The sequence below is a fragment of the Trifolium pratense genome, linkage group LG2 (genome assembly GCF_020283565.1).
Source record: "Trifolium pratense cultivar HEN17-A07 linkage group LG2, ARS_RC_1.1, whole genome shotgun sequence".
NCBI classification, from domain to species: Eukaryota; Viridiplantae; Streptophyta; class Magnoliopsida; order Fabales; family Fabaceae; genus Trifolium; species Trifolium pratense.
Window position 1 is genome coordinate 49747045 of NC_060060.1, and position 23658 is coordinate 49770702.

At 35.4% G+C, this 23658-nt stretch overlaps 2 protein-coding genes across 3 annotated transcripts; one reads left to right on the forward strand and one right to left on the reverse strand.

The window, feature by feature from the left end:
* The first annotated feature begins 2307 nt into the window (after window positions 1-2307).
* On the forward strand, window positions 2308-4781 carry LOC123911517. Its single transcript, XM_045962942.1, has 2 exons — window positions 2308-2578; window positions 4352-4781. Exons 1-2 carry the CDS (start codon window positions 2394-2396, stop codon window positions 4566-4568), a joined length of 402 nt encoding a protein of 133 aa, XP_045818898.1. The 5' UTR covers window positions 2308-2393; the 3' UTR covers window positions 4569-4781.
* A 489-nt stretch (window positions 4782-5270) lies between these two features.
* LOC123911518 (CLP protease regulatory subunit CLPX1, mitochondrial) lies at window positions 5271-12138 on the reverse strand. 2 transcript variants are annotated; one of them, XM_045962944.1, is made up of 15 exons: window positions 10667-12138; window positions 9807-9868; window positions 9507-9604; window positions 9314-9393; window positions 9019-9069; window positions 8600-8674; window positions 8438-8515; window positions 7945-8001; window positions 7706-7776; window positions 7489-7588; window positions 7025-7129; window positions 6587-6649; window positions 6390-6512; window positions 6152-6304; window positions 5271-5604 (listed from the first exon to the last, which is right to left on the reverse strand). In XM_045962944.1, the coding sequence occupies exons 1-15, from the start codon at window positions 11660-11662 to the stop codon at window positions 5530-5532; spliced, it is 2187 nt and encodes a 728-aa protein (XP_045818900.1). In that variant the 5' UTR covers window positions 11663-12138; the 3' UTR covers window positions 5271-5529. The 2 variants fall into 2 exon arrangements, with proteins under 2 accessions (XP_045818900.1, XP_045818899.1); XM_045962943.1 differs by having other exon boundaries at window positions 8438-8674; window positions 10667-12072.
* Window positions 12139-23658: the final 11520 nt, after the last annotated feature.

The following is a 23658-nucleotide window of genomic DNA, read 5'->3' on the forward strand; positions in this document are numbered from 1 at the left end:
ACATTACCAGAGCATTTACTATTTACAAACTCTAGTCAAAAGCTAGTACTAAGAGGAGTAATCTATTCTAAGTCTCCTCACCAAAAGGTACTTCAACGCCACGCTAAAACCGCAGTCTAAACGTCGGCACCGTCCTCAGCCTGAATATCTGAACCCCCAAAGGTCCAGCAAATAACACAAAGCAGAGAGTTAGAAAACATAATCGCATATCATACGAGTATAAGAAAGGCCTTACACTTTCGAACTACATCATACATATTCTAACTCACGCCAAATCATCGTACCAACAGTTATCAATTAATAAAGTTTAGCACAGTTCAACCAGATAATGTCACATACCATTTATCAAATATATGCGCATTTACCCTAATGTATCTAATGCCAATCATTCTATGTCATGTCATCCCTAGACACGACTAATGCATGTGGTACCAATTGCCTTTTACCCCTCATGGATAAGTTAAACAGTTTTACATCTTGCCGGATTGTTCGGAACTTACCAAACCTTCATATCCCTCATGGATAAGTTAAACAGTTTTATATCCTGCTGGATAGCAGCTCTAGATCTTAGGGATTCATCTAATCCGATCCTCGGCTTCCTTATGGACTCAAAAATCCATTTAAATCTATTGGAACCCAAGTTTCCAATTTCAACATATATATACATGAATGCATGTATGTTTGCACATATCATCAATATGATATTTCTAGCTCGAAGCTACTCATTATGAATGCGGGAACACAATCCTAACACATTCACTTAACATTGCAACTTAATGCCAAAACATCACATTGCTCACTTTAAGCTACAACTTATTGCATACACGTTTATCGATCATATAACGATTAACAATAAGCATTAACAGTATCAACATGTATCAACAATCATGTAAGGATACTCCTAAACCATGTTACAAGTGCCAAATCACACTTACAAACATTAACAAAAGTTGCAGGTTCAGTACTGTTCGCTAAGCGAATCCAAAGCGAACAGGTAGCGAACTCATTCGCTAAGCGAATCTCAATTCGCTGTAGCGAACCACATCAGAGGATTACAGGTGCATGGCGAACAGGTAGCGAACTCGTAGCGAACTTATTCGCTGCAGCGAACTCCTATTCGCTAAGCGAACAACACCAGAAAGAAAATCTGTTCTTGAGTTATCTAAGGCGGTTTAACCTCAAATCAACTCAAAAATTCATCTAAACATGTTATAAATTCATATAAACAGCCATTCCAAACATATATGGTATCAAGGAACATTAATCATCCCTTCCAAACATCCAAATACCTCTAACAATCAAAATCAAGCCAATTACTTGAGTTTTAAGTAACTTTCATAAACTTTCCAAAAATGATCCAAACACATACATATTCATCATGGAATCAAGCTAGTGATTAACACATACAAAGTGATGATGAAGAACATCATACTCACATACAAAAGCTTAATCAAAATCTAAAAGAAATTGAGTGGGAGAGTTCGGGAACGGAGACATAGACAATCTCCCCCCTCCTTGTCACTCAAGAATCATGAATTCTAATCTCTTACCTTAAGCAAAGATGATGATCCAAGCCTTCTCTTGCTCAAGCTTTCTCTCTTGATCCAAACCCTAGCTTAGCTCTTATGGTTTTGCTCTTGCTCTACTCACTCAAAACTCAAAGATATGAAGTTATGAAACTATTCATAAGTTGGACTTGCTACTTATACTCTTTCCCATGGTCATGAACCAAGCCCATTTGGCTTAGGCCCATTGCCTCTCACGCCCCTTAAGCCCAAAACCAAGGTTCTCGCGTCTAATAACTTACGTTCGGCTAAATAATTATTCGCCGCTCACTAAAATAATAAAAGCCAATTAATAAATAAAATACATTTAATAAAATATACGATTACGAAAAACGGGTCGTTACATGGTCCCTTAAAGACATTTTAGATTTCACAATGGTCCCTTAAAGAAAAAAAGTCCAGATTGGTCCCTTAAAGACACATCTGGTTATCAATTGGTCCTTTCCGTCGATTTTATACAAAAAACGTTAGTTTTAGTTGACTGGATTGTGGATGCCATTAAGTGTAAGTGGTCCACCAAAAACCTTATTAATTTTTAAAATTTTAACCATTGAAATTTTTTGTTATATTTGGAGTTAAAATTTAACGGAAAGGATCAATATGACAAACATATATGTCTTTAAGGGACCAATCCGGACGTTTTTTTCTTTAAGTGACCAATCCGAGCTTTTTTTTCTTTTAAGAGACCATTGTGAAACCTAAAATGTCTTTAAGGGACCAATAGACTAATTAAGCCTAATTATTTACTCCTTAAAGTGGACGTTTCTCTCTACACATTGAAACTTTGTTGAAAAAAATCAAACCAAAATTTGGTAAAGCAATAAAGCAATGAAACCGTTTGTGTTACGTTTATCACTCATAATTTTCATTCCTCTCACTCTCTCCATCTTGTTTTTGATTCTTATGCCAAAGGAAACTGCAATGTCAAAAACCTATGAAGTATTTGGAGTGACGATACACAAAAATCCATCAAAATCCAAACTCACTCAGCTTGGAGTTTCAACTTGGCCTAAGTAATTTCCTTGTTCTTAAGACTTTGCTTTTCAATTTTTATCATTTATGCTTTTGCTTGCTTTTTTACTGATCCTAGTTCTGTGTTTCTTTTAAAGTTTCAAGCTTTTTTGCATCACAAATTTTGGGTCCTTTTTATAAAAAATATAATAATTGGGATTTTTTTTTTTTTGACGAAATAATTTGGGACTTTATCATGTTTGTGTATGTGTTTTACACTCATTATTTATTGTGGGGGTGGTAATAGCATTTTTTTTCTTCTCTTAAACCCTTACTTTTAGGTTGTTTGGGAGGTTTATGTTGTAATTTAGATGGCTAGTACAGGTCTGTTTGGATTAGCTTATTTTTGAGCTTATGCAAACAGCTTATTCAATATAAATTAAGTTTGATACTATTTTATAAGTTGATACTAGTGAAAATTGTATTTTTATAAGCTATTTTATCGTACACTACCTTGACAAACTTATAATAATACATAAAAATTGCATGAGCTGTTTACATAAGCTCAAAAATAAGCTAATCCAACGGGCCCTAAGTTTTTTCTGTTCAAGCTTAAGGATCCTTGAAAAGGTAGTGTTTGGAGGCTAATTTCTCCACTCCAACATTAGCTCAGGAATATTAATCTGGAAAAACCATTTAACCATAAAAGTCTACCTGTTCATACCAACGTTTTGAAAACCGGACTTACCTGGCTGGTTCAAACGGTTTGGAAGTTGGTTTGATACTGGTTACATTGTAGTTGGTTGCCGAGTTTATTTTTTTATTTTTCCTTTTAATACTTTTTTTTATTTATCTATATGTCATCCGGTTCAACCATGGTTAAACCAATTGACCTGTGACTTTAGAGGTCTTATCGGTTCGATCTCTGGTCTGATTTTTAAAACATTGTCCATACACGTGCTTCCAGATAATTTGTGTTGTCCGGATGCGCACTTCTAGAAACATGGAGTTACATAGTAGCGAATGCGGGGAGAAAAGCTCCCTAGTGCTTATATTATGCCTGGTCCTTAGGTGGTAGTAAAGGGTGCGCTTGAGATCAGTGTGGTTCAATTTCCTACTTTTTGATGCTCAATGATGCATTGTAGAACTGAAACTAATTGAATCCTCTGAAATACACTTTAACGAAATGCAGAATTTCCCTTTGTTTTTCTACTTTTATCAACGACCCGAATTCCCTGCAGTCACGCAGTTATGCAACCAAGAAATCTTGACCAGGGGACGATGATAAGACTGTGTGTTTTCTGACTTTACCAAATCAACTTTAAAATATATCACGGACTGCGAACTGTTTGATCATCATCTAACGATTAAGATTCAGAATCGCGTGATTGCAAAGAATCCAAATCCTTTGTCACCGCTTACGAGTGAAGCCATGACAGTATGCTACCGAGTTAGGGAACTATTGTTCGGTAAACTATCATTGAATGCCATGTTTGATAGTGGATGTGCAGTCCATATCAGGGAATTCCAAAGTATCCTGAAGGACATTTGCATGTACCCTATTGCATCTAGTTTTGCAAACTGGTAGGGGCAAATCGAACCTAGACAAATATGCGCTTGCACATGCCAAATAACCATAAACCGGTTTGAACCTAAGTCACAATCCGTGTATATTTATTAAACTCTTAATTATGTTAGATTTGCATTTGTTTTTGTAGGTTTATACATTACCTTCCGAATGTTTCTTTTCTTTTTTGTGCTTCAATTCTACGCCATCTTTTCATATTTCATTCTATCTTAAATTACTTTGACATAAGAATCTGAACATTTAACAGGTGGGAAGGCGGTCCATTAAAAATTCCATGGTCCTTTAAAGAAGAAGAAACAATGTATCTACTTGAAGGAAAAGTTAAGGTTAGTGTTGAAGTTAAAGGTGCAGTTGGATCTTTTGAAATTGGAGGTGGTGATTTAGTTGTTTTCCCTAAAGGAATGAACATTACATGGGAAGTAACTGAACCTGTGAAGAAACATTATAGCTTGAAAAAAGAATGAGATTAAGCCTTTTTACTCTTGTGGCCTAATTATGCTATGTATGAATATTATTAAGTGATTATCACATACTATGGCTATATAGTTGCTATAGAGATGAACCTAACTATTCACTAATGTGGATTAGATTATATCTTTGATTTGGAAGTAATTTGTAATCAGTATGTTCATGGTGATTGTGTTTATATTATGCTAATAGAATCTGTTAAATTATCAGTTGGAGTTAGAGTTGCTATCTGTCAATATCATTAAATGCCAAAAAAAGCTTAAATATGTTGTTGTGTGTTTCCTTTGGATCCCAGGGAAAGGGTGCCCTGGTAATCCAGAGTTCAACACAGAGGTAAATAAATTCCGACAAAAAAGTGTTCCTCTCAAGTTGAAGAGAATTAAAATCACTATTTTTGTTAAATATAGATTAAAAGCCTATAAATCCTTTCTTCAAAAAAAGCATAACAGAAGTATTTGTTTGTCTATCAGCTTTCAATAAGAATAGGTTGAACATAAGTTATGGTAGAAAATAAAGGTGATAATTTGCTTATGACAATTTCAACTCTAAAAAAGCATTTGAAATTTGACAAACTAATTTTTTCTTATTATAATATCCTTAACAATATACATTTGTTACATTGTTCAAAGAAAGAGTATAACCATAATTGATGAACACAAGTTCAAAATAGGGAAGAAGGAATGAGTATAACCATTGACTTCAAATAAAAAAATGATTACATTCATAATTCCTCAAAAACAATTGAAAATCTGTATAATGTGCTGCCTAAATTAGCAATGCTACACTACACCTTTCTTTTTTATTTTCTTTTGCTTTTTCTTATTTCCTTCCTATTCAGTGAGAACTTAGACCAATAACTATTCTGTTATACAATGGATAATTACATCAAATTTTCTGTTAATGTCATTTTTACAAATAACAATGATAAATTATACACTAAATATGGTAACTATAATGTTACATGCTCATGGCTCTTGATGAAATATCTGAATCCCTTTCTTGTGACTCTGATTCAGCTACTTCAACACTCACCTACAAAAGATTAACCAAAAATGGTCAAAAATCAATATTACCAATTAATAGACAATAGTATATCCTGTCCAACAGTCCTAGTTCAACTGGCAACTGGCAAAAAAAGGCAAAATTGTTAGGCAGCGGACGCCATGATCGGGGTTCGAACCCTGGTTCTTCCACTTATGTGTGTGGGTTTATAATGACTTTGTCATTTCGTCTATCTACCAAAACAAAACAAAAAAGACAATAGTACACCCTCATATTAGCTCAAAACTATTGTAAATAAAGAAAATCGAAATGCTAGCAATACATGGATCCATGTTGCAACTCGTGCATCCATGTAGCAACTCAGATTGCCGGGGGATACTCGCGTATGAATGTGTGGTTGCCCATAAACAAGGGATTTTCAATGGCCTCAGAAAGGAATCGAATTGAACCCTCACCCATGTAAAACGTGAGAGTAAATCCTCGGATCCTTAACCGCTTGTCCTCATTGACGATAGGCTTTATAATAACCAATCCGAAAATATAAAACAAATGCATTAACCTTGAAGAAAGATTATACCTCTGAATCCTTTGCCTTAGCTAGGTACTGCTCCAAAGCACCATCTCCGCGAAGAATTTTCCCTCCACATCCAGGAGCCGTTAGTGATCCTACTGATTCTTCATCAACAACGACGGCATCAATGCGGTCACTTCCTGTCTTAATATCCGGAATCTGGCGCACACATAAGCATTGCACATATTAATATAAAACCACATAGATTGACGACAGTTTGTGAAAAATAGAGATAGATCAATACCTCAAACATGGCATCAGTTAAAATGTTTTCTATTAGGGCTCTTAAACCCCTGGCACCAGTATTTTTGGCCATTGCTTTCTTTGCTATCAGTCTCAGAGCTTTCTCTGTGAAGTGTAGCTTTACCTGAGGTGCACAAGTAAAATTTCAGACTAATTGAAAACATGTGAGAACATACACAAACAAGCGGATTTGCTTACATTATTCATGCTAACTAATTTCTTGTACTGTTTACCAAGAGCATGTTTTGGTTCTGTGAGGACCTGCAAGCCCAACAAATATTTTCATTGTTATATATTTACTCCAAATCAGAATCTAAAATAAGCAAATAGTAACTATTAGTCTTCCTCAGCAAGGACAAAATTAAGTATTCCACATTGATAGAGTTCTATAGATTTGAGAAAAAGAAAACGAGAATTCTAATATTCTTTCTGATGAAAAATGATTTCATTGTGTACAGTTGCAACTAACTAATGCAACCGTTTGTAACTAGCATTACAGCATAATAAGAAAGTGACCGAAAAGAATAATCTTCGGAGGCAGCAAGCAAGCAGAATTAATGCTTGGAACACTAGGTTGTTTAGAGAAATCTAAGAGATATGATAAGATCAAAGGCAGTATAAACAGTGAAGGAATACCTGCATAAGTTGCGCTTCGGTTAAGGCTGACAAGCTAACTAAGATGGGGAATCGTCCGATAAATTCTGGTATGAGGCCATATGCAATAAGATCAGAACTTTCCACCTGAAAATTATTAACGCAGCGTTTTATAAACATCCAGAGTTTCTAAGTTCTCAGCTATAACAATCCCCTACAAGGACACAAAACTGACACTGACACATGAACACAGATAATAAAATGAGATATTAGAGTAATTTAATGTAACCATGTGTGTCGGTTAACGGATACGCCTAGTGCTACATCTATGTTCTTTTTGTGTTAGAGGATTTGATAAAGCACACAGCACCTCAGTAGCTTGAGAATGCTACTTATTAGCTTCAATTGCTTAAACTATTAATATATTTTCCTATCTATTTTGATTTATAATGATTAAAACAAAAAAGTGTGAATAAAATTTCAGCTAATAAGAGACAGTTTCTCACCGATTCAAGTAAAGATGATGCTACTGCAGAATCTATTATTCTACTAGATCTCATGTTGGCACGAACTGGTGCTCCAAAACCAATAGAAGAATCTTGCCGTCTGGTTTATTTGATAGAAAAATGTAGTAAAGAAATATTCCATAGAAACCAATACGCATGTAAAACATCTGTGTAATCTATGAACAATATTTTTCATGATCACAGCATAAAGGATTACCTCTCTGAAATAGTTTTTTCAAGATCAATAAATGCTCCACCACATATAAAAAGAATATTCTTTGTGTCCATCTGCACATAATATTATAGAAATGAATAGAAGATTATTGAAAAAATTAACAACTTATGTTTTATTAGATACCTGCAGTCTCCTCATATTTCATTCTTTGTTCAATCGCGGGAAAAAATGTATAAAACGAAACGGAATGATGATATTATATTTGTTCCGAAACAAAATACCTGAACGTTATCGCCCCGTGGATGTTTCCTGGCTCCTTTCTCCGGAACATTTACTATCTAGACAAAAAGAAATGATTTCGAGTTTAAGATTCTGTAAGAATGGCATTTACCAAATTTAATGCATATCACTTCTAAAACATCCGGAGCATACAATCCGCTAATTTGTACAAGTGTGTGAAAACATACCACGAAACATTAATGCATTTTCTTAATCTCGTTGAAATTACCATTAATGCATCAACACTACTATTAAATACCATTGCTCATATAACGTAATAGAAGCTCAAGATGCAATTGCTATGGAACCTATGTGAACAAATTGCTTCTCGATTCTAGTTGTGGTACAAACGATTTATCTTCGCAATGTCATGATAATATGATATAAGGATGCTAATGGAAAAGAGTAAAGTAAACAACGAGTTCCCTTAACAGATTTCATTAAAAAGAGATTATAAACTAATTAGCAACAACAGACTGGAATCGCTCTACTTACAGTTCCTTCCAGCATTTTTAATAATGCCTGCTGTACACCCTCACCAGAAACATCCCGGCTAATATTTAAGCTCTCAGCCTGTAAAAATATATCATAACATTTAAAATCTATAGTGGCTGAAAAATTGTAAACTAATCCGATTAAAAAAGTTAAACAAAATACCTTCTTAGTTATCTTGTCAACTTCATCGATATAAATTATTCCTTGTTGAGCTGCTGCAACGTTGTAATCTGCCGCCTATACAGCAAAAATAACCATTGTATCAATGAGAAGGAAAGTTCAACTACAAACAATAAGGTAAAAGAACAAACTTCTAGGATACTGCACTATTGTCAAATAGCGGCTATAGTGGTGCTATATCATAGCAAAATTTGAACAAATAGCTATTGTTCTGCGATAGGCTATTAAGTACAAAGTGTTGTCAAATAGTGACACTTTTGTTATGCGATATGCTACTTATTGTTTGTACAACCGCATTTTTTTTCGATCAGCAATTAACAACACTGAGGTACTGAACGTTGAACATTGAAAGAATTGATAATTTATTCAAACACCATAACCATGCAGAACAATACACATACCGCAAGTAGTTTATGTAGTATAGATTCAACATCTTCTCCAACATAACCAGCCTGAAAATGAGAACATTTCCTCTTTTAGGTTAATACAACATAATTTCATCTCAAGACAAATAAGCCAGCTACAAAACCAAATCCGAAACAGGTACTACTATCCTATACCGAGTAAAAAATTGATTGCAATCAACACAACATACCAAATATGAATGTATCACTCAAATAAATAAAAATTTCGAACATTATTTTTTAGCTTGGTTTGTGAATTTCGACCATTATCTCATAAAAAATGCATACTTGCCTGTGTTAAGGTTGTTGCATCAGCAATGACAAATGGAACATTCACAAAACGAGCTAGTGTTTTTGCAAGTAATGTCTTCCCTATACGATGAAAGTTAGATTAGTATAGCCGCAATGTTGTACTTTCGGATACGGATATGAAAGGTACATGCAATGTGAATATTCAAATTAACTAGTTGTAATGAATGTTATACCCGATCCTGTTGGACCCATCAAAAGAACATTACTCTTTTCAAGCTCGACATTTTCGTCATCATCAAATATGTCTGAAATTCCTGATTCTTTACCCGACCTAGTATCGACATACACCAATTCAAACACGTAAGATAATGCAAAAGAACAAACAGTGAGTTTAACATTTGGTAACTTTTCCAAACATTTATCATCACATATGAAAGGGGTATACACAGAAACTGTTCACTAATCGAGCATCAATTGAAATTCAACCAACGGACGTGAATAAAGAAAAAGAAAGGGACGGTAAAAGATCTAACCCTTTCGGTAAAGAGGCATGGTATATTCTTTTGTAGTGGTTATAAACAGCTACAGAAAGCACCTTCAACAGAAACACAAACCATTAATGAGGTACAAACAAAGACAATAATTTAGAAAATGCATTTGCATTGATTTAAACTAAGACTTTGTTTTGAGAGCATAAAAGCAGTGAAAGAATCAAAACTATGAATATATTTGTGGCGGTAAAGAGCAATCACAAAACCAGTGGCGGTGAAACTCGTGTAAAAACACAATACTAAAAAGATATTTTAGGCGCGAAACAAAAAGTCTGTTTACTTTATGTTTCCTGTTTCCATTTTCACTTCAACTAATAAACATAAAAGAATATAAATCCAAAATTTCTCTCGCCGTTTCTTTTACGTGTTTTTGAAAACAGATTCAACATTTTCAAAAAAATTTAAAAAATGTCAACATTGTTTTCAGTGTTTCTAAAACTGCATTCTCCTTAACTAGCCTTCAATCTTTTCTATATGTTTTTAGAAAGTAAACAGACCCTAAATCATAAGTAGATGACACATGTCATATTGATCATTCTTTTATTAGGCTTAATTGCAGTTTTAGTCCTATTTTCACCAATTTACAGAATCTGTATCATCTTTGATAGTTTTGGTCCCTCCATCAATTTCGATGATGTTGATCTGTTCCCATCATCCGTTCATATACCGAGTCATGTAAAACATATCACATCGTCAATTTTTAGTTCAAAAATATGACGGGACTAAAACTGTCAGATTTTGAAATACGGGGACCAAATCCGCAAAATGTTGAAAATAGGGAGACTAAAATTGCAATTAAACCCTTTTATTAGTAGTAAATAGACTTGGAGAGAACATGATACCTTCTTGGCTCTACCTTGGCCAATAACAAACTTGTCAAGACCCTTACAGATCTCCTTTGGTGAGGGCAAATCCTTCCCTAAATTAGACCCTCCCCAAGTGTTCTTCTCACCATTGCCACCACCTTCTCTCGGTCCCATAGCCCGAATAACATTAATCCCAGGTGCAAAAGGAGGACCTGGAGGAGTATGCACAGCCAAACCATTCCCATTACCACCACCACGTACCGGTGGTGGCCATGTCTCCGGTGGCTCCCCATTATTACCACCACCATTTCCACCACCATTGTAAGATCTCACAGTTTCCCACAATGAAACTTCAAGCCAATTACTAGCACTACCTTTAAGACCAAATTCCTCACTTCCATGACCAGTCTTAATACTATTACTAGCACTACCATTATCTTTTCCACCACCATTTTTTACCCTTCTAGATAATTGAGATTTACTAGTACCATTATTATTATTACTTAATCTACTAATTTCCACAAATGTACCTTGTAATGGTGATGTGTTGTAAGGTCTAAAATAATATGCTGTTTTACAATTTGGACATAGATTGACTGCTTGATAACCACTCTCTCCTCCACCACCAACACCATTATGACCCGAATTCAAACCTCGCCCACCATCACCACCACCACCATCAGAATCACTAGTGCTTGGAATATGACTATTGGAGAAAAACAAGTTCATATCTTTAGAACAACGTGGACAATTAGCCTCAGCCCGAATTTTCCGGGTCGGGTTATGGATATTATCATCTGACCCACCACGGTCCCATTTATACCTTTCCTGGCATCCAACAACCGCCTCCCGGCGGCGATGTAAAGTTCCACCTCCAGCAACTATGATATGATTCAAATGAGTTGAAATTGGCTGAACCCGGTTTAAAAAACCAAATCCGGTTCGACGGTTACTTGATTCAACAACCATATGGGTCCCACGAAAAGATGCAATTTCCTTCATTTTTTTGCATCTTGAGATGAATCGAGACATGGGTAGTGAGAATTTCAATCAAAAAACTCAAAGAGATTATAAAAAACGTATCTTTAAGATTAACAAAGCAAAATTGGAAGATAACACAATTGAGAATTTAAGAGGGAATGATGATAAATGATGATAAAGATAGGAAATTTGGATCTATAAGCGTGATTTGAGAAATGGGTTTGCGGTAATTTATGATTGATACGTATCGTGTGTGAGGGAGAAAGTGAAGGAGAGAAAGAGAGGGAGAGATTGGATTGTGAAAGGGAGAGGGAGAGGATTGAGGAAAGAAGATAAAGTTGGAGAGTGTTTATCGGTGATGAAATGGAGTTAGAAAGCAGCCAAACACAAACGTAAAGAGAAAACAAAGACATACACTTGTCATGTTTTTTTATTCTCTTTCTTAAATCTATGATGTATTATGTCAAATGTGAAAGTGTGTGTGTTAGTGTTAGTTGGTGATATGGGTCATGCGTTATTGAGAAGTTAAAATGTGATGCACTTCTTTTTTGAAGTAGTTAATAAGTTTTTTTTTTGACATAATTGAAGTAGTTAATGTACTTAATAAGTTGATGCTCTTCTTTTTTGGATTTTTTTTTTAAAAAGAATTTTTTTTTTGACCTGTTATCTTATAAAGTGTATATTCAATTTATTAAAAATGTACTTTATCAACAAAAAAAATTATTAAAAATGTAAATATTGACTTTTATAATAAATATTTACTAATTTTATGATCCTTAAGGTTGAAGTATCTGTTTGATCGAAATGAGTCGAATATGAAGAAGAGGGAGTGATTAAGATTTTGAGGAGGTGATGATTTTGAAGTCAGTTGTCATCCAAGTGGATCGGATGTTGTACCGGATTCTTGAGTAAGAAGCTTTATGTGAGTCGTGCATATGGTAGTAGGTTGAATTGGTTGAACAAGTCGGAGTTCTAAGTCTAGTATGCGAGGTGATTTCTAGAAGAGGTTTGAGAAGCTTAGAGAAAGAGATGTGAAGATTAGTGAACCGTTGGTGTTAATTAATCGATGAAGGGAAGTAGGTTTTAAAGTAAATGAGAATGGAATTGAGAAATATCATAATAGGTTTGGTATGTTTGTTGAATCGTTGGAAGTGAGGATTGTATGAGTAGTCGAGTTTATTCGAAGATGGAAGTAGGATAACAATTCGAAAGATTTTGTGAGAGGCTTGCCGAAGAAAGGGTAATTGGATTTGGATAATGACAGGGCAATTTGTGTCGAAGTTGAATGAGAACGTAGAGTCTTGGAGGTTGAGATGAAGCTAAGTGAGTAGTAACGTCTTAGAATGATTTGAAATAAGAAAGTTAGCCGTTGGAGAACGTTCAGAGAATAAGTAATATGAGGTCATGTTGGAAGTGACTTGTGTTAGGTGGGAGTTTGCGAAAAAGGATTACCGCACATGTGAGTAGATGTTGTGTTTGAGCACATATAGTAAGGAGTTGAAAGTGATGCCTAAGGTAAGTGTCAGAGAGCATTTGGTAGTGCCCACAAGATAAGAGTGAGTAAGTATTTGCTAAGGAATTTGGATTTGTGGAATGGAAGAGTCGGTAGAGACTAGTTTTGTTAGATGCATCGTGGATGTTGATGTAGTATGATCGTGATCGGTGACAATGAAGTAAAGGATTTTAAATTGTTTCATCATGGATGATGGAACGGTAGTGATTTGGTGCATAACTTAAAATGTATTTTTGGACGAGAATTTTTAGAAATTTTCTAGAAATGTCATGTTGGGAGTAGACAAGGAGTCATTAGTAAGAATACTAAGACAAAGGTTGATTAGAATTTAATGGATGGGATTAGATCGTATGACGAGTATTTGGAGCTTTGTGGATTTAATTCAAGAGTTTGATTTTGGGATCGAATGTACTAAGGAGAAGTGGTGTTGGAAAACGTTTGCGTTAAGGAATGCAAATATTGGTTGAGAGATTACTTGGGAACAAAGTAGTCGTATTGAATTCGACTCAATGTGAGAAAAGGAATTTGACGGTTAGAGACGGTAGTTTTTAGCATGTGTCGAGGAAGTTTGAGAATGTTGGTCATCAAGTGATTGTTGGAATTGAATTATCGAGTGATATGTTGGAATAAGATTCGAATATGAATAAGTGGTGTACCACGGTTAAGTGATCCATGAGGGAATCAGAGACTTATAGGATTTGTGGAGTTATGGAGTATTCCACGGGAGTGTCTTTTCGGAGTGTGTTCGATTAGTTGTACTTGTTGTGGGTAGCATTATGTGTACCGTAGAATGTGAGTCTATGGATGTTTCGTGTGGAATGGACGTTTTAGCGGTTTGATAAGAATGGTTTATGCCGATATCATGATTGTTGACTATCTATCGACAAATTGAGGAACTGGCCGTCCTTGATCTCTTGTTGATAAATAGACAAAAATTGTGTTGAATGGGATAAATTAATTTTGTCAAACTTGGTAAGGTGCAGTGTTTGAACGTTTCATTGGAGGGTCGGATACAGGAGTTATCCGGAGTTGTTTTAGTAGCGTAATTTTCGAGGGCGAAAATCCTTTAAGTAGGGGAGAGTTGTAACGACCCAATTTTCATATTATTATTTTTATGTGTTAAAATATTTTATTTAACGTGGAATTTTAGTTAAGTTAATAACTAGATTTATTTATCGAGTACTTTAGTTATTAAGCGAGTAGAGAGAGAGTTAACGTGTTATTGGGCCAAGCCAATTGGGCTTGAGGCCCAATGGGCCTTGTGTGTGTGAGGGGGCGCCATATGGCCATGAAGGAAGGGAGAAACATTTCATTTCTCATGGTTCTTGTGTTCTTGAGAGGAGAAGAGAGAGCTTGAGGAGCTAGGGCAAAGGGAGAGCTAGGGATTCGAGAGCTTCGTCGTGTTTTCTTCGAATCCAGGTAAGAGAGTAGATTTCATATTCGTGGGTGACTCGAGGAAGGGGAAAATGTCGATTTCTCCTCACCCGAACTTCCTCCACCCCATTTTCGTTTTAGCTTGGAATGGATTTTCTTGATGGAAATCGTTCCTAAGGTTCTTGATATGTTTAACATGCTTGTAACATGGTTAATGAACGGAAATAATGGTTAAAACGAGTTTTCTAATGGATTAAACTCAAGAACTTTGTGTTCTTGAGAGTTTTGATGAAAAAGTGTTCAATCTTTACTTTTTCGATGTTTATGATGTAGATCTGAGAAATGGACTGTCCTTTTGTGTCTATCTATGTTTGTTATGCTTGAATACAAACTCTTTTGGGATTTATAACATGAAAAATGGGATTTTTGGGCGTTTTTGCGTAGAAAACGCATGCTTTTCCGCCTCAGGCGCAATAATTTCCGCCTGAAACGGAAGAGCAGTGAGCAGCCAACCTTTCAGATGTTTCTGCGCCTCAAACGTAAACTTTTGCGCCTCAGGCGAAAACTTCCGCCCCAAACGTAAATATTTCCGCCCCAGGCGGAAATACTGCAGATTTCACCAATTTTTGATCTGCTATCTTCCTTTGCATGTATTTTCAATCAGTGTCTTATTCTTACATGATTGTTGATGCTTGTTGATGATTGTTGATGCTTATAATGCTCATTGCTAATCGTTAATTGATTGTTAATCATGTATGAAGTATAAATGAAGTATATTAAGGTGTTAATCAACTTAATAAAGAAGGATATTAGAATTATGTTATTCTAATAAAGACGGATATTAAGGTATTGATTATCTTAATAAAGACGGACGTTGGATAGTGTTCCACGTTATTGTTGACGGGCTATATGCCAAAATTGTTGATGAATATATTCATGAGTTTTGAGTGCATGCATCATGAATATTTAGGGATATTGGCTTGTCCAATAAAGAAGGATATCGAACTATATTTGTTTGATAAAGACGGATATCGGAGGTGAAATACTCTGATAAAGACGATGGTACCACATGCATTAGAGGTGTCTAGAGGACATAACATGAATGTGAAGCATTAGATTGCATTAGGGATTATGTGAGCATTTTATAATAAATGATGTTTGACACATACTTGGTAAATGTTGATTGTTAATCCGTATGTGAGGAGCAGAGTCCGTCATGACTATAAAATGAACAACGCAGGGTCCGTCATGACCATAATCTGAACAATGTATTTGTCGATGTTTTGGTATTGTCCGAGACGACGTGAAACTATATGTTTGGTGTATTTTGTGGATGATTGATTAGGTGATAAATGAAGTATATGCATGATATATGAATATGCATGAATGATGGTGATGTATATGTATAATGTATGATTATGCATGTTTTTATGAAGAAGTGTTTAAGTACCATTTACTTACACTTGTATATTTTGAGTATGTTATCTAACTCTCTTTTATGTGTTATGTGCTGGACCGTTGGGGGTCCAGATTTACAGGTTTTGTGGTATTCGATGTCGAGTCGTCGGTGAAGCTCTGCTCTGATTGTGACACGAGAAAAGGGGTTTTATATGTATATAGAGTCTCCTTATCTAGGTTGTTTTGTATAGCTAATAAATACATTAGTTGATTTAACATTTGTATAAACAAGTATTTTTACTAATTAACTACATTAGTATTATTTTGGTAGAGGAGTGTAATACTCGAACCGACATTCAATAAATTAAATGTGATTTTCCGTTGCGTATTTTGAAAAAGATTTTTCTAAGGTAGAAATATATAAATAATGGGTTTGGGTGTTACAATTGGTATCAGAGCCCCGTTGTCTTCGGACTGTGTGGGTTATGTGTCGATCAGAGCAGGTCTGTGCAGTCAGACCAAGTGAGTATTGTGTGTCAGTCGCGTTTGTCTAACATTTTTGTTGTGTTTGTTTTGTGAAATCACTTATGTTGTTCATTTAGGAACTATGAGTGGTGTGAATTGGATTAATCGATCCATTCTTTTGTTGAGTAGTGGTGTGAGTGCTATACTTCTATGTTTATAATAGTTGTATATGCTTAGAGTTTAACCTTTGTGTAGTTTAAACTTGATTGATTGATGCTTATTTGCTAATTGTTGACGATCCGACATGATATAAAACTGCATGTGACGATCCGGCATGATATAAAACTGCATGTGGTAATGATTTGAAATAATTTTAAAAACTAATATTATTTCTTGAAGATTTTGGTGAAAATATAGAGTTATTTTCTTTTGGGTAAGTGGAAATTAATTTTCAAAATGGTGAGAAGAGTAGGATATTAATGTGTCCTGGTATGTGTTTGTTATATGTTTGTTTATAACATGTGCTAGATGATTACTAGGCATTTGAATTGCTATGCGTTTTATGAGTAAAAACATGAAGATCTCATAATTCTATGTTGTAATTGTGATGCATGATTCTATTTGTGCTTTCAAGTCTATAATGATGTTATATGCTTGATGTTTTGGATTTTGTGGATTAGTGAGTCGAGAAAACGAGAGTTTAGTGAGCGTAAGTTCAAAACCGTAGCAGAGCACCCAGATTTTTGGATGTGCTCGTTAGGCGAAGAATGAACCTCGCTGAGTCTCGCTAAGTCTTGCTATATCCTGTGAATGTTTTTGACTTGTCTCGCCGGGAACTCGCTAGCTTTTGCTAAGCGAGGGAGCCAGACAAGAATTTTATTTTGTTGATGTCGTGTCCTAAGTTGATTGGATGTGAGTTTCTTGTCTTCTTGTGTTTGTTAGGACTAGAATAAATGTGAATATGGATTATTGCGTTGCAATGTTCATTTTTCTTGTGTTGTTTTAATTTCCTAACTTTGAGAAGTGAGGGGAGTATAGGTTACTTGGATGCTTGCATGATTTTGTGTGAGTGTTTAGGTATCGTGGGTTAGGTTTTGTCCCTTGTATGCGACATGCGTGTAAACGATGTCGATACTAGTTTCTTCTTAGGAAGAATATGTTTAGAGACGATAGAACCGTTAGGTGTGAGCACCAGAAGTTATAGTGGAAGAGTGTAGGTGGGTTTGAGATAAGTGGGGGAGAAGGTTATATCCCTCCGAGATGTTTCGAACGTGAGAAGATGAGATGAGTAGAGATGCTCTTGAAGCGGAATATTCAGGAAGTGGTGACGTTGTTCGAAGTGGAATGAATGGGAGCAGCAAATTGTGAGAAACTACTAGAAGAGAAGTTGTCAGACTAAGTGTTTCGCCGTAGGGAGTTGGTGAGATTGGTTAAGTGAGATGAAGAGTATTCGGAACGGTTGGAGATCGTGTGTTGCACTAAAAGTATGGAGGCGTGTTTTTGTGGACCAAGGTTGAAGTATCTGTTTGATCGAAATGAGTCGAATATGAAGAAGAGGGAGTGATTAAGATTTTGAGGAGGTGATGATTTTGAAGTCAGTTGTCATCCAAGTGGATCGGATGTTGTACCGGATTCTTGAGTAAGAAGCTTTATGTGAGTCGTGCATATGGTAGTAGGTTGAATTGGTTGAACAAGTCGGAGTTCTAAGTCTAGTATGCGAGGTGATTTCTAGAAGAGGTTTGAGAAGCTTAGAGAAAGAGATGTGAAGATTAGTGAACCGTTGGTGTTAATTAATCGATGAAGGGAAGTAGGTTTTAAAGTAAATGAGAATGGAATTGAGAAATATCATAATAGGTTTGGTATGTTTGTTGAATCGTTGGAAGTGAGGATTGTATGAGTAGTCGAGTTTATTCGAAGATGGAAGTAGGATAACAATTCGAAAGATTTTGTGAGAGGCTTGCCGAAGAAAGGGTAATTGGATTTGGATAATGACAGGGCAATTTGTGTCGAAGTTGAATGAGAACGTAGAGTCTTGGAGGTTGAGATGAAGCTAAGTGAGTAGTAACGTCTTAGAATGATTTGAAATAAGAAAGTTAGCCGTTGGAGAACGTTCAGAGAATAAGTAATATGAGGTCATGTTGGAAGTGACTTGTGTTAGGTGGGAGTTTGCGAAAAAGGATTACCGCACATGTGAGTAGATGTTGTGTTTGAGCACATATAGTAAGGAGTTGAAGGTGATGCCTAAGGTAAGTGTCAGAGAGCATTTGGTAGTGCCCACAAGATAAGAGTGAGTAAGTATTTGCTAAGGAATTTGGATTTGTGGAATGGAAGAGTCGGTAGAGACTAGTTTTGTTAGATGCATCGTGGATGTTGATGTAGTATGATCGTGATCGGTGACAATGAAGTAAAGGATTTTAAATTATTTCATCATGGATGATGGAACGGTAGTGATTTGGTGCATAACTTAAAATGTATTTTTGGACGAGAATTTTTAGAAATTTTCTAGAAATGTCATGTTGGGAGTAGACAAGGAGTCATTAGTAAGAATACTAAGACAAAGGTTGATTAGAATTTAATGGATGGGATTAGATCGTATGACGAGTATTTGGAGCTTTGTGGATTTAATTCAAGAGTTTGATTTTGGGATCGAATGTACTAAGGAGAAGTGGTGTTGGAAAACGTTTGCGTTAAGGAATGCAAATATTGGTTGAGAGATTACTTGGGAACAAAGTAGTCGTATTGAATTCGACTCAATGTGAGAAAAGGAATTTGACGGTTAGAGACGGTAGTTTTTAGCATGTGTCGAGGAAGTTTGAGAATGTTGGTCATCAAGTGATTGTTGGAATTGAATTATCGAGTGATATGTTGGAATAAGATTCGAATATGAATAAGTGGTGTACCACGGTTAAGTGATCCATGAGGGAATCAGAGACTTATAGGATTTGTGGAGTTATGGAGTATTCCACGGGAGTGTCTTTTCGGAGTGTGTTCGATTAGTTGTACTTGTTGTGGGTAGCATTATGTGTACCGTAGAATGTGAGTCTATGGATGTTTCGTGTGGAATGGACGTTTTAGCGGTTTGATAAGAATGGTTTATGCCGATATCATGATTGTTGACTATCTATCGACAAATTGAGGAACTGGCCGTCCTTGATCTCTTGTTGATAAATAGACAAAAATTGTGTTGGATGGGATAAATTAATTTTGTCAAACTTGGTAAGGTGCAGTGTTTGAACGTTTCATTGGAGGGTCGGATACAGGAGTTATCCGGAGTTGTTTTAGTAGCGTAATTTTCGAGGGCGAAAATCCTTTAAGTAGGGGAGAGTTGTAACGACCCAATTTTCATATTATTATTTTTATGTGTTAAAATATTTTATTTAACGTGGAATTTTAGTTAAGTTAATAACTAGAGTTATTTATCGAGTACTTTAGTTATTAAGCGAGTAGAGAGAGAGTTAACGTGTTATTGGGTCAAGCCAATTGGGCTTGAGGCCCAATGGGCCTTGTGTGTGTGAGGGGGCGCCATATGGCCATGAAGGAAGGGAGAAACATTTCATTTCTCATGGTTCTTGTGTTCTTGAGAGGAGAAGAGAGAGCTTGAGGAGCTAGGGCAAAGGGAGAGCTAGGGATTCGAGAGCTTCGTCGTGTTTTCTTCGAATCCAGGTAAGAGAGTAGATTTCATATTCGTGGGTGACTCGAGGAAGGGGAGAATGTCGATTTCTCCTCACCCGAACTTCCTCCACCCCATTTTCGTTTTAGCTTGGAATGGATTTTCTTGATGGAAATCGTTCCTAAGGTTCTTGATATGTTTAACATGCTTGTAACATGGTTAATGAACGGAAATAATGGTTAAAACGAGTTTTCTAATGGATTAAACTCAAGAACTTTGTGTTCTTGAGAGTTTTGATGAAAAAGTGTTCAATCTTTACTTTTTCGATGTTTATGATGTAGATCTGAGAAATGGACTGTCCTTTTGTGTCTATCTATGTTTGTTATGCTTGAATACAAACTCTTTTGGGATTTATAACATGAAAAATGGGATTTTTGGGCGTTTTTGCGTAGAAAACGCATGCTTTTCCGCCTCAGGCGCAATAATTTCCGCCTGAAACGGAAGAGCAGTGAGCAGCCAACCTTTCAGATGTTTCTGCGCCTCAAACGTAAACTTTTGCGCCTCAGGCGAAAACTTCCGCCCCAAACGTAAATATTTCCGCCCCAGGCGGAAATACTGCAGATTTCACCAATTTTTGATCTGCTATCTTCCTTTGCATGTATTTTCAATCAGTGTCTTATTCTTACATGATTGTTGATGCTTGTTGATGATTGTTGATGCTTATAATGCTCATTGCTAATCGTTAATTGATTGTTAATCATGTATGAAGTATAAATGAAGTATATTAAGGTGTTAATCAACTTAATAAAGAAGGATATTAGAATTATGTTATTCTAATAAAGACGGATATTAAGGTATTGATTATCTTAATAAAGACGGACGTTGGATAGTGTTCCACGTTATTGTTGACGGGCTATATGCCAAAATTGTTGATGAATATATTCATGAGTTTTGAGTGCATGCATCATGAATATTTAGGGATATTGGCTTGTCCAATAAAGAAGGATATCGAACTATATTTGTTTGATAAAGACGGATATCGGAGGTGAAATACTCTGATAAAGACGATGGTACCACATGCATTAGAGGTGTCTAGAGGACATAACATGAATGTGAAGCATTAGATTGCATTAGGGATTATGTGAGCATTTTATAATAAATGATGTTTGACACATACTTGGTAAATGATGATTGTTAATCCGTATGTGAGGAGCAGAGTCCGTCATGACTATAAAATGAACAACGCAGGGTCCGTCATGACCATAATCTGAACAATGTATTTGTCGATGTTTTGGTATTGTCCGAGACGACGTGAAACTATATGTTTGGTGTATTTTGTGGATGATTGATTAGGTGATAAATGAAGTATATGCATGATATATGAATATGCATGAATGATGGTGATGTATATGTATAATGTATGATTATGCATGTTTTTATGAAGAAGTGTTTAAGTACCATTTACTTACACTTGTATATTTTGAGTATGTTATCTAACTCTCTTTTATGTGTTATGTGCTGGACCGTTGGGGGTCCAGATTTACAGGTTTTGTGGTATTCGATGTCGAGTCGTCGGTGAAGCTCTGCTCTGATTGTGACACGGGAAAAAGGGTTTTATATGTATATAGAGTCTCCTTATCTAGGTTGTTTTGTATAGCTAATAAATACATTAGTTGATTTAACATTTGTATAAACAAGTATTTTTACTAATTAACTACATTAGTATTATTTTGGTAGAGGAGTGTAATACTCGAACCGACATTCAATAAATTAAATGTGATTTTCCGTTGCGTATTTTGAAAAAGATTTTTCTAAGGTAGAAATATATAAATAATGGGTTTGGGTGTTACAGTCTGAATCACGCATTTCCCTTTTAATTTGTGATTTGAATCACATCTTAGAAAACTGGAAATCCTAGCTAGTTTTTTTCCCGTGATTCAATTCATACACTCTTTACTTAAAAAATCAAGTTTTTAACTCAATGAACCTATTCATTCTATCTAATCGTTTGTTAGTGTGATTAGATTCATAAACGGGCTGTGATTTGAATCACGATTCAAATAATGATCTCAGACATTACCCATATTTCTCTCAAAATTTACACAAACTTTTCCATTGAGCACAATATGTAAACTTTTTTCCTCTCATTTTCAACACAATTCTCAATTTTTTCAACTCTCTCAAATCATTCTTCTCTCTTTTCTCTCCTGTCCATTAAAAGTATTTGTAGTATTTCTATTAAATAAATTAAGTTTTTGTTTAAGTTTATTAGAATATTTTAGTTGCTCTTATTATTTTGTTTTTTAGGAATAAATCAAGAGAATATTTGAACTAAAAAGTGTAATACAAACCCAATTCCAACCTTCAACCTTATGCTCTAACATTTTTTTTCCATAAAAAAATCGAGAAACGGCCTCTACCTACTTGAAAACAATAAAACCATTTTTTTTAAAACTAATATGTAAAAATCAAATAACTCACTTTTAAATAACTCACTTTTAAAGACAATCAACAAATCACAATAAATATAAATGATATAGTTAGTTCCTTTTTAATCAACAATAATATAATCTTAAGGCCTTTTAAGTCCTGTCAGTATATGGCGAAATATTCCTTACCATCAGCAATTGTCTCTAGTACAAAAAATCTTAGAATCCTATGATAAAACCTGCAAGAAGAACACTTCACTCACCAAAACCTACAAGAAGATAACTTTCGTTTGAATTGGATGGTGTTTATGAAACCTAGGGATGTCAATTTCATCTGTAAATGGGGATCCTCGTGGAGATTGTCCCGTTTGGGGACCCGAAGTTGGGGAAATTTTCCCCGTTGGGATGAAGGAGAAATTTTCCCCGAAAGAGGTTTGAGGATGGGGACGAAATTTTGTCCCCTGCTCCGTTTTTTATTAAAATAACATTTATAAATGTATATTTAACTACTTTATAAATTATTTTTAATTATATTGTTACACAATATGTGTATACATTTGTTTATATATGATGTTTATTATTGTCATAAGACTCACGATAATATTTTAGTTTTTTATTTGTTTTATAATTAAACTTTACTATTTTTTTTACAACTATTTCGATTGAAAATAATATAAATTTGATACTTTTTTAAGGTTGATGGATCTTTGCGAGAACTGTGGGAATCCACGGGGATGGGGATGAAAAACATTTTAGATGGTGGAAAATAGAGTGGTAAAGTAACATCCGCTCAATCCTCGCCCCATTGACATCCCTAATGAAACTTTTTTCTCATTGTGAGGACATCTACCATCCGACCCAACTTCACACGGATTATGTGAATTGCATTAGTTCCTAATCATTTTGTTCATGTGTGTGTGTGTGTGTATATTGGTATGTTATATCAAACACATTTTCGATTTTTTGGGAGGACCATAAGCACATGGCGGGGGTGAGAAGATCATTTTCCATACTTTTTTTTGCCAAATTCGTTCTAAACATTTGTGGATTAAACAATTAATCTGACCTAATAAACGGTCTAACCTATACTAACCCAACCCATTCACTATCCATCCGTCCGTCCATCTGATCCAATCCAAAACTCACCTTACCCGAACAAAATCCGGCCACATCAAGGAACTCAGTTGGACCGAACTTGCCCGATGTCCAACCCTAATCGCGTCGGCCCAAGTCCATAACCACCTCTAGAGTCACTTGT

Coding starts and splice junctions, on each gene's coding strand:
- LOC123911517 (XM_045962942.1), top strand. CDS start 2,394: ATGAAACCGTTTGTGTTACGTTTATCACTCATAATTTTCATTCCTCTC. Junction 2,579..4,351: donor GGAGTTTCAACTTGGCCTAA/GTAATTTCCTTG, acceptor AACATTTAACAG/GTGGGAAGGCGGTCCATTAA.
- LOC123911518 (XM_045962943.1), bottom strand. CDS start 11,662: ATGTCTCGATTCATCTCAAGATGCAAAAAAATGAAGGAAATTGCATCT. Junction 9,070..9,313: donor ATGCAACAACCTTAACACAG/GCAAGTATGCAT, acceptor TCTCATTTTCAG/GCTGGTTATGTTGGAGAAGA. Junction 6,513..6,586: donor AATTAGTTAGCATGAATAAT/GTAAGCAAATCC, acceptor TGTGCACCTCAG/GTAAAGCTACACTTCACAGA.